This window comes from Chiloscyllium plagiosum, chromosome 5, assembly GCF_004010195.1.
Source record: "Chiloscyllium plagiosum isolate BGI_BamShark_2017 chromosome 5, ASM401019v2, whole genome shotgun sequence".
In the NCBI taxonomy this organism is placed as follows: Eukaryota; Metazoa; Chordata; class Chondrichthyes; order Orectolobiformes; family Hemiscylliidae; genus Chiloscyllium; species Chiloscyllium plagiosum.
Window position 1 is genome coordinate 44,701,021 of NC_057714.1, and position 16,962 is coordinate 44,717,982.

The following is a 16,962-nucleotide window of genomic DNA, read 5'->3' on the forward strand; positions in this document are numbered from 1 at the left end:
TATGGGAAGTTATCAACAGGCACACCCTTGAATCAGGAGGTCTGCTTACATTTATTAATCATTGCATTTCAACTTGTAAACAATAGAATCATGTTTTAAACATTAGATAAATGCATAGAATGGTTTGTGTTTTGTGACTATCTCGGGCAGTTATTAACAGAAGAAAGTGAGGATTGCAGACACTGGAGATCAGAGTTGAAAACTGTGGAGATGGAAAAGCATAGCCGGTCAGGCAGCTCTTTCTGATGAAGAGCTCATATTCGAAAGGCCCACTCTCTTGCTCTTCAGATGCTGCCAGACTGGCTATGCTTTAGCAGCGCCACACTTTTTGACTCTGTTATTAACAGAAGTAATGTGTTTCATTGCCTTTCTTTTCAGTGACTTAAGATTGATGATAGTGAACAGATGTTTGATTTTCTGATTTCTTAACCAGTTTTTAAGGAATCCTTTTAAGGAATGTTTGAAAAGAAATCCAAGCACCAAATAACTAATTGGCAGAGCTACGCATCAGGATTTCATGTTTTTAAGCAAAACCAATCTTTATTCTTTATGTAAAAAGAAATTAAAGCATATCAACTAATTTAACACTATAGCTTATAAAGACTAATGCTAACAACTCATTTATACTATTTAATATTCTTCTATAAGAGTTCCATTATCTTCGAACGTCTTGAAAGTTTGTTCATTTCTCTTTGGATCAACCAAGCTGTAAGCTATATTCTCTGGATTTCACGTCACTTCTTCAGTATTACAGCTGTTTTTTAGTGTACCAATTATACAGATTTTTCTATTTGCCATTGACATGCAAACCTCCAATTTTCTTTAAAGATCTCACAATTGTGAACATTTGACCTCCATCTATGAGCTTTGCATGTGAGTAGGCATTTTTTCGCAGTCCGCTCCCATAGCTTTTGTGTAGCTTTTTCAAAGCTAGCTATTCAAGCTGACTGCTTTCTACGGTGAGGCTTTGAGGATCACTAGATTTCTTCTTCTAGCTACAAGCTGGAGCAAATTTTATTCAGGAAACCCAAAATGAACTGAGTCCTACATGTTTCCCATATGATGAATACAAAATGAATACTTTAATGTTCTTGAAGCATGCCCAACAGACTCATATGTTCTGTGTCACTCTGTCTTTTGGTATGCAGTCTATCCTGCAACAAAGTTGAAACTAACTTTCTGTTCCTCAAACACTACAGCCTCCTCCTGACAATAAAATAAAACAGATAAATGAAAATAAATATTATCGTAGTCCCAGAGAACCATAGTTCAACCTGAAGTTTATCATGCCTTAGGCAAGTGACAAGCTTGGAAGGTAGGACCTTCATGATGACCTGTGGTATGGGAATTACCATATTTATCGTCACACTGCATCACAAAATAGCTATCTAACGAATTGGAACTAACTGACCCTTTACAAGGGAACTAAATAGTAAGGCTACACCATAAATTACTATCTCAGTAGCAATATGGCATGCTATATATCTCCAACAAAAGCCTTTAGTTTTGCAACTGATGTAAATAATGTGTATCGCTAATGGAATTTTAAGACTTTTCTGAGTCTACCTAGCTTCTTTATGAGCTTAGAGATGGAACATTCTGAGTCTTTTTTACCATCAGCTCTGACCTTGCAAGAAAAATACCAGTTTGTTTTTAACTATAATTAACTCCAAGTCTATTAAAATTGCATTTACTTCAATCAGCTGTCTTTGTTTTTCTGCAGATAAAACTTTAATTCCTAAAACTTTTTAATTTTATCCTGATACACATGAAGCATGAACTAAATTTCTGCAGCATCATTGTGTGCTAACCTTATCTGAAGTGATTACAGCACACTAGTTGTGTGCCATTCCTAATGATTCTACTGTATATATGTTTCTCCATCTTGTTATACCAATTTAACTTGTGAACTGGAGGCAGAAAATCACCATAGGAATGCCTGAGACATCACCATAGGAATGCCTGAGACCTAATGGGCTAAGGGAATATGTGATGGATATGTTAATTACAGTTTAATTGAGTGTGAAATTATTTTAGAAAATACTGCATGAAGTGGTTTTATAAAATAATCATACTGCACATTCAATTCAAGTTCATAGGAAACATTTCCTAAATGCAATCCCCATCTGTTCTAGTTTGTACTCTCATTTGTAAATTTATTGAGATTTTGTTTAAATAACTGGTGGCAAAATCTTGCCTTATCCAATTGTGAGCCAAGTTGTGACAAGATTGCTTTAGGTTTTGGCAGAGTGCACTTTATTAACTTAGAAGCATTTAAATTTGCTCTTGATTAATTTCCTTGAAAATAATCTGCAGTGACAGAAACCTATATGGAATGCCAATATATAAGTGACATTAAGAAACTTGTATGTTACTGCAAATAGTTTCAACTTTGTAGCAACATAAAATAGCCACAAGTTCAGGTTGAATGAAAATAGCAGGCTTAGTGACCTTCAGTTTTGTATGTAATAATTTAGGAATTTAGCAAATTTTCAAGCAATCCTTTGTGCTGTCTTTTGTTTAAAAGAACTCTGTGCATGCATTTAAAATAAATTCATACAGTGGATTTACCCTGAGCCCAGTGATTCAAAGTGAACAATATAGACATTTTTTAAAAAAACTTTGATTTATATGTCACTTTATCATGTCCACATGCTGCCCATGTTTTTCTTTTGTACACTGAACTGAAGTGCATTTACTGCTTTGTATAATTCTGTACAGTTAGTTGAAAGCAATATTAGGTTTATTTATGCTAGTTTCAGCCTCGGTACAAGAGGACTAGAGGGATCTATATGCAAAATGTATATATTTTATTACTATTATGAAAGATGCTACAAAAACAGAGTATAATATATAAAGTGAAAACATACTTAATTCCATAGTCAGCTGAGAAATATAGCCCAGTAACATATACAAGTTTTGAGTTGATAGTTTTAAATACTTTTATGGTATCATGTGTATGTTGTACACTTCAAGCATGCTGAAATATAATTGATATTTTAAAAAACACCTTTATTCCTCACTGTCCTGGTGCAATGGGAGCTTACAGTTATGTCTTTTTGCCTTCTACCTTCCATTTTTCTCTTCTGTGATATTATCTGAGATTGTACATACAGTATCAAGCCTCCCTAAAGCTATCTATTAAACAGAAATAATCAAATGAATTAATGTCTTCCCAGTCCTCCAAGGCCAATCATGATGGAAACATTCTCAATCTTTAGCTGCCTAATTAATCTACATCATTTAGATCAAAAGCTGTATTCAAAAATATAAGCATATAAAGTACTTGATAGAATAGTTAAAATCAGTACAAGTATTTGCTGTTATTAAGTAATCTGAAGTAAGTCTTAACAGATAAATTAACACATAGTCGTTCAGTAAGTTGTCGAGATCACAAGTTATCATTGGATGGAAGTAATGGGCTGTAATCGAAAGGCTGATTAAGCAGTGGCTTATTATTGTTGGAAATTCTAATTTATGTAGGGAGGAATAAACCAACTATTATTTATGGAGTGGCTTATAATCAGAGCATTCCACTGGTGGGAATTGAAACCATGAAGCAGTCGGAATATGTGACAGAATTCTGCACTATGGGAAATAAGGTTGTGCAAATTTCTATGATTAATCAAGAACAGGCAAACAGAATATTAGCAGTGGAGTTGCAAACAGAGATGTAGAAGAGTTGTGTAAAACAGGGTGGAACGATGCTCGAGATTTTTAGAGGAAGATGAAGATTTTAGTTTTCTGAAATTTGGTGAGCCCAGTTGTGACTGGAGAGAACCATGTGATGAGTGAGTTGAATTTTGCAAGATGGAACATGAGAATTTGGGTACAACTGATCAAAACAGTGAAGTTATCGTCTAAAGCTGAACAAAGTAAAAACAATGAAGATTAACAGATTTCCAAGATTCATCTTTTTAGTTTGTCAAAAATATAAGGCATGAGAAACTGAGTCCACAGAGGAATCAATTTGCTTTGTTTTGCCTTGTCTCAATCTTTTCTACGCTGCTCTGGTAGAATAAAGATGAAATCATTCTAACCATTTTGTTCTATTTTCCAAGCAATTTGTGAATTTTGGAATGAGAATCTATGAATTAAATATTGATCTGGCAGTTATTCCAATTTATATCTGTATTTCCAATGGACATTGCCAGTAGGATAGTTTCTCTGCAGAGTGTGGATGCATAAATTACTCAATAAGTTTGAAGTAAGTAATAAAATGTGCATTTTATTTCATTCCTATCTGAAGAATGAAAAATGCTTATGAAAAATGAGTAAATCTTTGATCAATTAGATTATTTGCTTGCTATATGGACAGAACTGGGTCTGGTTAAGACACGGCATAAGCTTTTTCTACTTTCTACCTTTTGACAGTGTCGAGAGTGTGGTGCTGCAAAAGCATAAGCCTTTCAGGAATCTCCTGCTCCTTGGATGCTGCCTAACCTGCTGTGCTTTTCCAGCACAACACTCGACTCTGATCTCCAGCATCTGCAGTCCTCACTTTCTCCTAGCTTTTGGTAGTACCAATCAAAATATTGTAATGTAATAATTCTGTAGATACTGTTCCTTAAAGTATAAAATCGACAGTAATTAAGCTCAGTATCTCAGAATATAGAGATTTGTATCACTCCTTTGCACATAAATCAAAAAGTTGGCATCTACTCAACATTTTTCTCTTATCATCGTTGTATGGACTGAACAGAAGGCAATTGTTAAAGATTAACAAAGTGAACTAATTTGGAAATGAATTTGGGCAGGCTATCCTTAGTGAAACAAATAGTTGTGACCACTTTTGCCATTCCAAACTTGATGTTCTCTACTTGTCTTTGTCCTGTAAGTGAACTAAAACAAATTTGGTTTTATAAATTGCCATATTCTGATGCTTTCCTCTTCACAACTTCATAAGGTGGGAACCTAATTTGAGAGCAGTATTTCAACTCCCCAGAGGTGGCAGGCTGGAGAGCAGAAAGAGCAAATAGTTGGATTGGGACCAAGATACCTGCCTCCGTTCCACAACCCCAACAACCGAGTCCTGGTAATACAGAGGAACCTCGATTACCCGAGCGACACAGGCGGGGAGTATTTTGTTCGGATAATCGATGCTGGATAATTGAGGTTCCTCTGTGCGTAATCTTCCTAATCTGCTCATTTAAGGTCCTTAAGTGCTCAGTTAGTTGCCACTTAATGACCTCAAGCCTGTAATGACCCCGTTATATTCCACTTGCTGCTTTCCCAACAGGAAAAGCCAGTGTGGCCTTCTTGTCAAGTTAGTGAGAAATGCTTCTGTTAGCCCTAATATGAGGCTAAATGGGGATACATTGGAGGGCGCAGATTAGCCATTGAGAGCTTTTCCCTGAACCTGCGAATCCTGCTGCATGATACCTTCCAAAAAAAGCATTATTGCCAGCGAAACTCCTTAGGGCTGCTAGACTGAGCCTCCGTTGATGCTGTCCAGCTGCCAACCACTGATTGGCCTGCAGCTTTGGGCCAGGGAGAAGTAGACTGCTAAGGCTCATGATGAGTCAAGGAGCCTTTCATACGGGATTCAAATGATTGATTGTATCTTGATTTGACAAGCTTACTTGGTGGTGGGAGTGAGGGATTAGTCATCATTGAAGATGCCTCTCTGCTCTAAGCTTCAAGTCTTCTTGTGACTCGGACTGGCTTTTATTTTTAAAAAAGGTAATTTCAACTCGCACATTATGATGTGAAAAGGAGCATTTACAGCAATGATATAAAACAGAGAATTGCAGATGCTGGAAAAAGTGAAACAAAGTGCTGGAGTGAATATTCTGATGAATGGTCACTGGACTTAAAACATTAACTTTCTGCCAGAAATGAGTGCTATGTCAGCATTTTGTTTTTATTTGCAGCAATAACACTTTTCTTTTGGGGAGTAGCTTTATTTCTGAAGTTGCAAATTGAAATGCTGTCTTTTCTGTTAACTTTTTGTGAACTTCTAATTGAATAATTTTCATCTTTACTTGCAGCACAAATTCTTTCACTAACTAATTAATAAGATTCTTTTAAGCTATTTACAAGACTGTTGTAATTTGGCCTGTTCACATCAAAATGTAATATTTGCCGTAAGGGCTCCATTCAGTCTGAATGCTTGATAAAATAGTTGAATTTCCCACTGATCACAATGCCATAAATGAATTAAGTCAACAGCACTAGATGTAATAATGGTCCAAGACATAATTCATTTTTGTATACTTTAGTCCACTTTATCCACACTGTGTTTTGTGTGTTCTACTAGCTTGTGTGAATTTTAAAAAGAAATAAAATAATTTCATTGTTAACATTTAAGTTGGCTTATAAAGTGTGCGTCCAAAGTAACGTTTCTAAAATGTTTTGGAGCTAGTTAATCCTTTCGCAGTGCCATCTATTACTGATAGCTTGGAAAGTCCCACACCAGGGTTATTGTAGGCAGGTGTACTGTGAGATAGTGAGTGCAATGAACACAGCAGTTTAGATCTCTTTTTTTGTGGCAGAATGAAACTTGTCCATAAAATTAATTAAAGAATATTTAAGTGGAGTACCAAATTTCTCTCATTATATTGTTGTACCTGAATATTGTCAAGTATTCGGTGTGGAAAATAATTTTGATTTCGTAGTGCCCATAAGTTGATGCTTTCTCAGTTTCTTCTTGTTCTATTAGAGACTTCATCTCCATTCTTCATCTTTCCACTCGTATTACAAATTACAACTTTTGCAATCTAATATGTTTTTTAAAACCTAGCCAGTGTTATTTTGATTTCCCACGTGGTTATTAATGCATGTGTCCATTTATTGCCAAGGTAATGAGATTTGATTAAAATACTACTTTAATGAAATTTTCTTCTTGCACCTGACCAATGTAGAAAATAAAAGTTTACCTTGAAAGAACTGGGAAAAGAATGGATTGAGGGAGAAAAGAGTTTGCCAGAAGTTGGACCACAATTACTGCCATTACATCCTGCTAACAAGTCTGTGTGTGCATTTGACATTTAAGATACTTGGGGGCTCTCGGCCTCTGGGAAATTATGTCTTCCCTTTAGGAAATGAAATCTGTGAATTTGTTTCTCACAGGCTTCTGACCAAAAGCTTTAGGCTAATAGGCTAATGGACATGGATATAAACATATGCATACATATGGAAGGGAAGCCCAATTTTTAAAAAATTTAATTGGCTAGCTGTTCTCCATTTACATCTGTGCATTGATGTTAGAGATCACCAAAAAAGATGAGGATGCATTGGATATATTTTGCTGTGAAACTATTCAATACCATATATTTTTATTTCCTTAACAATGAAGGGAGAGAGAAATACTAACATCATTACCTCTTTCTGAGTAATGTACATAACTGCAAATGAGCTGTGGTTTTGCCTTTAAAAGTGGCTCAACTTTCTTATTTCTCTCCATTAGATACGGACATGGTTTTGAGATATTCTGTGTTGCCTGTAATAATGCCTCGACTGTGCTGGCTTCAGCGTGTAAGGTATGCTGTAAAGACTTTGGAGCAATGCTAAATACATCTACAGTAACAAATATTAAATTGTTAAGTAACAAACTACTTTTAATACACAAGTTGAATTTAATATGTGAGGAGTTTTATTCTTCTACCTTCATCAGTAATTTATGATTAGTGTTAGGAACAATGTTCAGTCCTACTGTTACATAGAAAAGTGGCTGAGTGGGTCACATTTAAATTATTACATATTGGAAACCCCAATGCTAGCTTCTGCATGAATTTTCCATGACTAAATTGTAAATATTTACCTGTAATCCTTGTTCTGCATTTGGTGACACTATGAAAGGCCTTTGCATTTGTCATGTGTTATTGGGTACAACAATATCCATGACTACAGGAAGTTAGAAAATGAGCTTTGTATACCTTTGCAGTTCCAGTGTAGCTCTGCAGCACTAGTTCTTCTCTAACTGAATTGTATGAGTGAGACCCTGAATTGTTTTGTGATTTCCTTTCGTCAGAGTTTGCTGTAGCAGGCCTTAATCTGCATCTGCTGTTTCTTAGCACTTACATGTTTTGGTGTGAATGTTTTTTGCATGACATGTTTTTATAAGTTCAAGAAGATAAAGAAAGTGGCATTTAGGATCAGAAGGAAGATGGGGTTAACAGCATAAAGATTGTAAAACCAGTGTAAATTTGAGTGGGTGTGTTTAATGTTAATCAGATGGCTGTGAATAAACACAACAAAGACCATTCATGTAAAAGTGATCAAATGAAATAACTACCAGACATCTTTTTATAGTGGTAGACAATGTTAAATTCAAGCAAAATTCTGCATTGAGGGTATTTTGCTGTTGAATTAGTTTTAAGTCATCTCTGTTGAGAATAAGCCCAGTGGCATGCTAGGGATCATTTTATTGCAAGTTCAACTGTGTTCAGCGAAACATAGTGCATGTAAGAAGAACCTTTGGCTTCAGGTTTTAAACTTTTAACTTTTTATTTCTGGATTACAATTTTCTTCGCTGATTATTTCCTTTCTGCTGTATGCTTCACCTCTGTACCACTTACCTATGGACTGCTATCTTAGTAATTTTGGAGAAGCTGAAAGCAACCTGTTCTTTTGACTGCATCGAAGAAACTCCAACTGTGACCTTCCTCTTCCTATCATTTACCTCTGCTTGGGTTATGATATATTACATGGAAGCAAGAGGTGGGGAGTAGTCATACTGACAGTGGTCATTGATTAGTTCTGCCACAAGGAATACAAGTGTTTTTGGTATCCATTTGCCTCGCATCTTTTGGAGATGGACATATGAGTAAAGAATCCTTGATCCTGTGAATGACTTGACAGTTAAAAAAGTGGGCCTTCCCAAAATAAAACAACGCAGCATCTTACCAGCTGTCCCAGCATTGTGTGAGACTCCAGTTTCTCATATAAATACTGCCCCAAATGTGTAAAGTGCTGAGATATTTCTGATTGACAGAAATTGCTGTATAAATGTAACTTTTTAACTCATTGCTCTTTTTTAGGAATTTGGCTCTTGGGTTTTTTTTCCAAGCCATTCTAAAATTTAGCCATTTGATCTGGTGTCCAGTATTTGAAATTCTATTGTATTTGCCAACAAAGTTGCTTCCAGAAACACAGTTATGATATAACTAGGTAACTGTACTAGTTTATACAGTGTCGATCATTGTTATAAAGTGGAGATCGCCCCTCCCCACTGATAACTAAAGCCGAAACACTCCGAGGGGCTCACCTCGCCTCACAATCAGTTAAAAGAAGTTTGAAAAGTGGTATGACCTACCTCATTACTCCCCAATCTTTTATAAAGGAGTGGTTAAAGAAATCCATCCACTCACTCTATAATCAACAAGTAACAATTTACCTATCTGACTCCAACAGTGAACAAATTAACAGAACTACTTAGAAACCAAACAATTCCCCTCGAACTACTCCCTAATTAAACAAATCCTAATGGTATGCTTTTTCAATAAATATAAGTCCCACTTATATAACAAAATAATAGAATTTAGTCTCTCAAAATTACTGCTATAATACATCTTCCAGAATGCTGTTCACCCTCTCTACTGATCTTTCAGCAATGCCTCCTCCTTCGAATTCTTGCATTAGGAATGCCTCTCTCTGTCGAATTCTTGTGTCAGGCAGGTTCTGTCTGTAAATTCTGCTATCTGGAATATTAGCTAAGAATGCTGCAATAACTTTAATAATTGCAGCTGACAGTTGTTATTGCTTGACAAATGGTGGTTGGCTCTCACCAATTTTCCAATGCCCTTGGTAATCTATTAATTTCTTAGAATAGGATTGGTTCTACACAGTCAAAACTGTCAGATCTAAATGTATTTGGGTTTTAGTTTCTAAATGTCTGGTTTAAGTTAATTGGCTAAATGTGAAAAACCTTGTCTTGGTAACAATTCTGCTTGGCTGTTCAATACAAAATGTTTCAATTTGGACACTCTCTGTGCACCTGTACTTTAAACAGCTGTTCAGCCATCCATTTGAACTCTAAGCACTGAAAAACACCATATTTTAAAGAGACCACACAGTGCTTTCCCCCATTTTATAACTTCGCAATATCTCAACCAGGGAAGACAGAACATTATGAGCAAATTACTGAAATTTTTGCTTGGTGTTTTTGAATCTTGATTCACAGCAAAGCATTCTCAATGTTGACCTTGGCTTGTAAAAATCAGTGATACAGTAAAGAAATTTTTGAATGACTTGTAAATTTTGATCAAAAAGAATTGGAAAGCCTTAAGCAGTAAACCAAGCGCTTCTGAGTGAACGAGGACATGTCAGACCTCACTTGAGAGACTTAGACATGTAATGCAGGCTGACATTCTAGTGCAGTATTGAAGGGCTGTACACTTTGGAGATGATGTTTTTCAGATGACATGTTAAACTAAGGGAACTCTGTCTTATTGATTGTCAGAAATGATCATGTTGTATGACTAGAAGGAGAGCAGTGGAAGTTTTCCAATGTCTTGAACGAATGGCTATTCCTTAATCAAGATGAGTAAATTATCTGCCCTTCTTGACATAAAGGCAGTGCAAATATGTATTTTTTTTTCTGCATAAAAAAAGTTCTTCAATCTAACATCTGTTTTATCTGTTCAATTTTATGCAAGTAAAGGATTGCCAGGCAATTTTAATCATCAACCTTAAACCCATTCCTTTTCCATTCTTTAATCGTGGAGGTTACTATTGATTATAAACTTAACTTGAGCAGATATATAACTATTAGCTACAAGCACAAGTTAAAGGCTGAGAGTAACTGGTGAGTAACCTTCTCCTGAATCACCAAAGCTTTTCCACCATCTCTGCCTGGAAATGGTATGAAGTTAAATAAGTGGATGCCCAATGAGAGTTGGGGGTTGAGGTGCATTGATTTTTGAAATATCATAAACAGGTACAGAAAATAACCAAAAAAGTTAATGGAATGTTGGTTGTTATATCTAAAGGACTGGAATACAAGATGCAGAAGTTATGCTGCAATTTTACAAAGCTCTCCCGATCCCAGTTGAAGTACTGAGAGCAGATCTGGACACCACTGCTTAGGAAGGATAGATTGACCTTGGAAGGAGTACAGTGTCAATTGGTACCTGGATTTCAGGGGTTGTTGGGAGGGTGGAATTACACAGATTAGTCCTGGTTTCTCTAGAATTTAGAAGGTTAAGGGTTGATCTAATCGAAGTCTTCAAAATAGTAACAGGAAGAAACAGGTAAGTAAAAGATAGACTGTTTCCTCTGGTTGGGGATTCTAGAACTAGAACTAGAGGGGATAGACTGAGAATTAAGGCCAGAGCATTCAGGAGGGATGTTAGGAAGCGCTTCTACACACACAGACTGGCAGATGTTTGGATATCTCTTCTACAAAAGGCAGTCGATACTGGATTAGTTGTTAATTTTAAATCTGAGATAGATAAATTGTTGTTAAGCAAATGCATTAAGAGATATGGGCTCAAGGCAGGGGTATAGAGTTAGGCCACAGATCAGCCATGATCTCGAATGTTGAAACGGGGGACTGAATGGCCTACTCTCTCCACGCTCCAGGCTCACTACCTTTATTCCTGATGAAGGGCTTTTGCCCGAAACATCGATTTTGAAGCTCCTTGGATGCTGCCTGAACTGCTGTGCTCTTCCAGCACCACTAATCCAGAATCTGGTTTTCAGCATCTGCAGTCATTGTCTTTACTTCCTATTACCATGTTCATACTCCTAATTGTATGTCTAGTTGATCCAGTTTCCTCCACAGTTCAAACAGGCGCAGGTTAGTTGGTTTGGCCAATGCTAAATTATCATAGTGTCCGGGGATGTGTAGGTTAGATGGATAAGCCATGAGAAATGGAGGATTACAGGGATAGGGTAGTCTGTATAAAATGCTCCTCAGAAGGTCGGTGTGGACTCTGGGCTGAATGACCTACTTTTGCACTGTAGGGGATTGTATGATCTAGAAAGTACCCTGACCTATCCTTTTGTGGTCCAAATGGATATCCTCATACTTGCTTACATTGAACTTCCATCTGCCACAGTTTTGCGCATTTACTTTATCTGTCAATATCCCTTTGTAACATTAAGAAATTCTGATAGTTAGTGTTGGATGGGTACAGTTCCAAAATGCTCAAGAAGTTTAACACTATTCAGGACAAAACATCTGGTTTGACTGGCCTGACCACCACCTTAAAAGTTCACTTCCTGTTCTGCTGGCTCCCTATGGGCTGCACTGTGTAACATCAAGAAGACACACTGCAGCAACTTGCCAACATTACTTTGGCAGTACTTTCCAAACCCACAACCTGTACTACCTAAAAGGATAAATACAATGGATGTGTACGAACATCATCACTTGCAAGTTCCGCAATAAACCATAGACCCTCTTAACTTGGAGTGTATCACTGTTCCTTAATTGTTGCTGGGTGAAAAGCCTGAAACCCTGTCCCGAAGAGTTGTGGGTATCCCGACTGCACTGCTTCAAGAATGTGGCTGACAACTAACATTCAAGAGCAATTATGGATTGTCAACAAATTCTGGCCTTGTCAATAATATTTGCATCTTATTCATGTAAAAAGCAAGAAAAATCCCTAAAAGTCTTTGAAGGATCCACAGATCTTGTTCAGAATTCCTAAATATGACTAGAAAAAGCTCATAGGATCAATTCTGTTGTCTTGCATGATTTTACTGAATTTTCTTTCACAGGCCTCCAAAGTAGAGCATACAGCAATTGTTTTGTGGAGTACCTCCAGCTGGAAGCAGATTCTCACCTTGCCATTCCACAATCTGACTGTCACTCAATTGGCATTTTCACCAGATGACAGGTTCTTGTTAGCTGTTTCACGAGACAGAACCTGGTCTCTCTGGAAACACCATGAAGTGGCTGAAGCTGATTCAGGTAATAATACAACAAGGACACCCAATTTAAGGTGTATTACAGCGTCATTTAAAATCATTGAATATTGTTTAATTTGTGTCCAGGCTCTACCTGAGTAATATTTAAACAAATAATTTTACTTACAGTAATTTGCAGAATTGAACTGTTACCCCTCTTGTTTCTAAGAAATATCAGTTTGAAATAAAGAATTCTGCACTTTTGCTGTTCTATAGTTAACAGCATGTAACTCCTCAATGTTTCCCACATAATTTTCTTTTTTTTTTAGTTTATGACACATGATTTGTAAAGTTGCAGAAACTGTTCAACACAAACATTCCAAAAGCAAAACATTCTCTGAAGCAGGGTCACTGGATCTGAAACTCTTATTCTATTTTCTCTCCACAGATGCTGCCAGACCTGCTGAGTTTCCCCAGCAATTTTTTGTTCTTGTTTCAGATTTTTAACATTTGCACTTCTTTGGTTTAATCCAAAAATATTTTTTGTTTATAAACTTTTCCAACCAAAATTAAATTGAGTTCAAAATACTTCTCCTATGACTACATTCTGATAGATTCACAGCATTCTTTTTTTGTGTGTGTAGTTAAACTTGGATTTAGGAGTTTGTTGTTAACTCAGTGGGCTGAAAGGCCTTTTTCTGTGCGGTACTCCTCTGTGACACTGTTTTCTTTTTGCTGCTTCATGAGAATTATTAACTGTACACAAGTTAAAACTAAAGTGAACAAATATTATGTTGGAACAATATTTGCATGGAATATTGCCTGTGTTTTTATCATAATTATAGTTTAGCTATTTTTAACATTTCATAACTAGCTATCATAGTAGCATGTCAAGAACCTGACAACAAAAAGTAAGAGTTTTGTAATCAAGAATTTTTTTTCTAAATTCATATGTGGGATGTGGGCATCTCTGGCTGGCCAGCAATTATTGCCTGCCCCTAGTTGCCCTTGAAAAGATGGTGATGAACTACTGTAGTCCACCTGCTTTGAGTTGATCCACAATGCCATGAGGAGTGAAATTCCAGAACTTTGACCGAGTGACACTGCAGGATGGGCAATATATTTCCAAGTCAGGATGGTGAGTGGCTTGGAAGGGAACTTGAAACTGGTGTATCTACTGCCCTTGTCCTTCTCTATTGAAGTGATCATGGGTTTGGAAGTTGCTGTTGAAGGATCTTTGGTATATTTTTGCAGTGCATCTTGTCGGTAGTGCACACTGCTGCTACTGAGCGTTGGTGGAGGGAGTGGATGCTTGTGGATGTGGTGCCAATCAAGCAGGCTGCTTTGTCCTGAATGCTGTCAAGCTTCTTGAATGTTGTTGGAGCTGCACTCATCCAGGCAAGTGGGGAGTATTCCATCTCACACTCCTGACTTCTGCCTTGTAGATGGTAGACAGCTTTTGGGAGTCAGGAAGTGAATTCGCCACAGTATTCCTAGCCTCTGACCTGCTCTTGTCGCCATTGTTTGTGTTGAGTCCAGTTGAGTTTCTCATCAATGATCATGCCAGGATGTTGATAGTGGAGAATTCAATGATGGTATAACCATTGAATGTCAAAGGGGCAGTAGTTAGATTGTCTATTAGTAGTGGTGGTCATTGCCTAGCATTTGTGCAGCACGAATGCTTTTTGACATTTGTAAATCTGGATATTGTCCAAATTTTGTTGCAATTGAACATGGACTGCTTCAGTATCTGAGGAGCTGAGAATGGTACCGAATGTTGTGCAGTCATCAGTGAACATCCCCACTTCTAATCTTGTGATGGAGGGAAGGTCATCGATGAAGCAGTGGTAGATGGTTGAACATAACTACCCTGATGAGCTCCTGCAGAGATACCTTGGAGCTGAGACGATTGACCTCCAACAATCACAACCATCTTCCTGTGTGCCAGGTATGACTCCAAGCACTGAACAGTTGTCCCCCTGATACACATTGTTTCCAGTTTCCACCAGGTGAAATAAGCAATGTTATGATTTTTGACATGCTGAACTCTGTGTAAATGGATATTATTATCTGCCAGAATTAAATTTTATTCAATCATTCATGAAGTCCTAGCTGTCGCAATGGATCCAGTTCTGAACACTACACTTTCAGAAGGAAACCTGGGCCTTTGAAGGTCACGGGAGATTTGTTTGAATGGTGGTGAAGAGGGACTTTCCTACATGAAGTGACTGAAGGGAAATCATGCTGCAACTGTGTGTGGAGTTGATGAGACCATGTTGAGAGACTTGGGTACAATTTTAGTGTGTTCGTTCAAGGAGTGTATACTTTCATTGGAGGCAGTTCAGAGAGGGTTTGGTTGATTATTGGGATGAAGGGGTTATCTTATGCTGAAAGTTGAGCCGGTTGTAACTATATTCGTTGGAAGAATGAGAGATCATATGATTGTCTTATAAGATTGAGATGGTTTGACAAGCCAAATGCTGAAAGTGTGTTTCCCCTTGTTGGGTTACGTGGGGGCTCTCCCATTCAATATGGAAATGATAAGAATTGTTAATCTTTGGAGTTATTTACCTCCGAGAACGGTGGAGCCGAGATCATTGAATATGTTCAAGACTGAGTCGAGCAGATTTTTGATAGAGATGGTAGTATAGGGTTATCAGGTACGAGTAAGAAAATGGAGTTTAAAGCATCATCTTACAAGTGACAAAACAGCTTTAAAAGGAAATGGCTTACTCCTGCTGCTGTTGTTTCGCACATATATGCTTTGTACAATGCAGTTCACTAGAATGGATTTTTCTTTGATATTTTGTTGACTTATATTTTCTACTCAGGTCACTGTCGGTTGATTCGTTTAAAGATATCTGACTTGTTTGTTAAGTTTATTCATCGGTTTGCTGTAACTGTTTGGTGCTTGATAATATTTGTTATTTGTATGGGAGCAGTGTCACTGATTGACGATAAACGGTTTCTTGCTAAATTATTTGTAGGTACTGTGTACTTCCAGTAATTGTTTTTTGTCTATTTGCAGTGACACTATCTGTTTTTATTTCATGAGCTGTCTTGCGTAGCAGTCAGTTTGTTGTCAGGTTTCAGATTGTTTCGGCTTGATGATACCACGATGCAACCGACTTGTCAGCCACTTGCCTTTGAATCACGTCTAATGCCTTTGTTGTCATTGGATAAGTTGCTTGGGCCTTTTATATTGAGTCCTTTGTTTCACTGAATTGCATTGTGGCTAGTGCTGTTATTAGACTGCCAATCTTTTCAAATTACAGCAGTACAAGTAATAAGAGACATTACCAAATCTAATAGTTGAGTGCATTCCTGTTTTTAACATATATTTCATAATGTCATAGAGATGTACAGCACGGAAACAGAACCTTCAGTCCAACCCGTTCATGCCGACCAGATATCCAAACCCAATCTAGTCCCACCTGCCAGCACCTGGCCCATATCCCTCCAAACCTTTCCTATTCATATACCCATCCAAATTCCTTTTAAATGTTGCAATTGTACCAGCCTCCACCACTTCCTCTCCGAGCTCATTCCAAAGAAGTACCATCCTCTAATGAAAAAGTTGCCCCTTAGGTCCCTTTTATATCTTTCCCCTCTCACAATAAACCTATGCCCTCTAATTCTGGACTCCCCCACCCCAGGGAAAAGACTTTGTCTATTTATCCTATCCAAGCCCCTCATAATTTTGTTAACCTCTATAAGGTCATCCCTCAGTCTACGACACTCCAGGGAAAACAACGCCAGCCTGTTCAGCCCCTCCCTGTAGCTCAAATCCTCCAATTCGCAACATCGTTGTAAATCTTTTCTGAACCCTTTCAAGTTTCACAACATCTTTCCAATAGGAAGGAGACCAGAATTGTACGTAATATTCCAACAGTGGCCAAACCAATGTCCTGTACAGCTGCAACGTGACCTCCCAACTCCTGTACTCAATGCTCTGACCAGTAAAAAAAGCATACCAAATGCCGCCTTCACTACCTGCGACTCCACTTTCAAGAAGCTATGAACCTGCACTCCAAGGTCTCTTTGTTCAGCAACATGCCCTAGGACCTTACTATTAAGTGTAAAAGTCCTGCTAAGATTTGCTTTCCCAAAATGCAGCCCCTTGCATTTATCTGAATTAAACTCCATCTGCCACTTCTCGGTCCATTG

General features: G+C 37.5%; 1 protein-coding gene across 4 annotated transcripts in view; it reads left to right on the forward strand.

The window, feature by feature from the left end:
• elp2 (elongator acetyltransferase complex subunit 2) overlaps positions 1-16,962 on the forward strand; it is a 148,133-nt gene that overhangs the window by 96,974 nt on the left and 34,197 nt on the right. For all 4 annotated transcript variants that reach the window (XM_043689953.1, XM_043689952.1, XM_043689954.1 and 1 more), the window contains 2 exons: positions 7,409-7,481; positions 12,667-12,859. In XM_043689953.1, the coding sequence (XP_043545888.1) occupies positions 7,409-7,481; positions 12,667-12,859 (266 nt within the window). The remainder of the gene's footprint in view (positions 1-7,408; positions 7,482-12,666; positions 12,860-16,962) is intronic.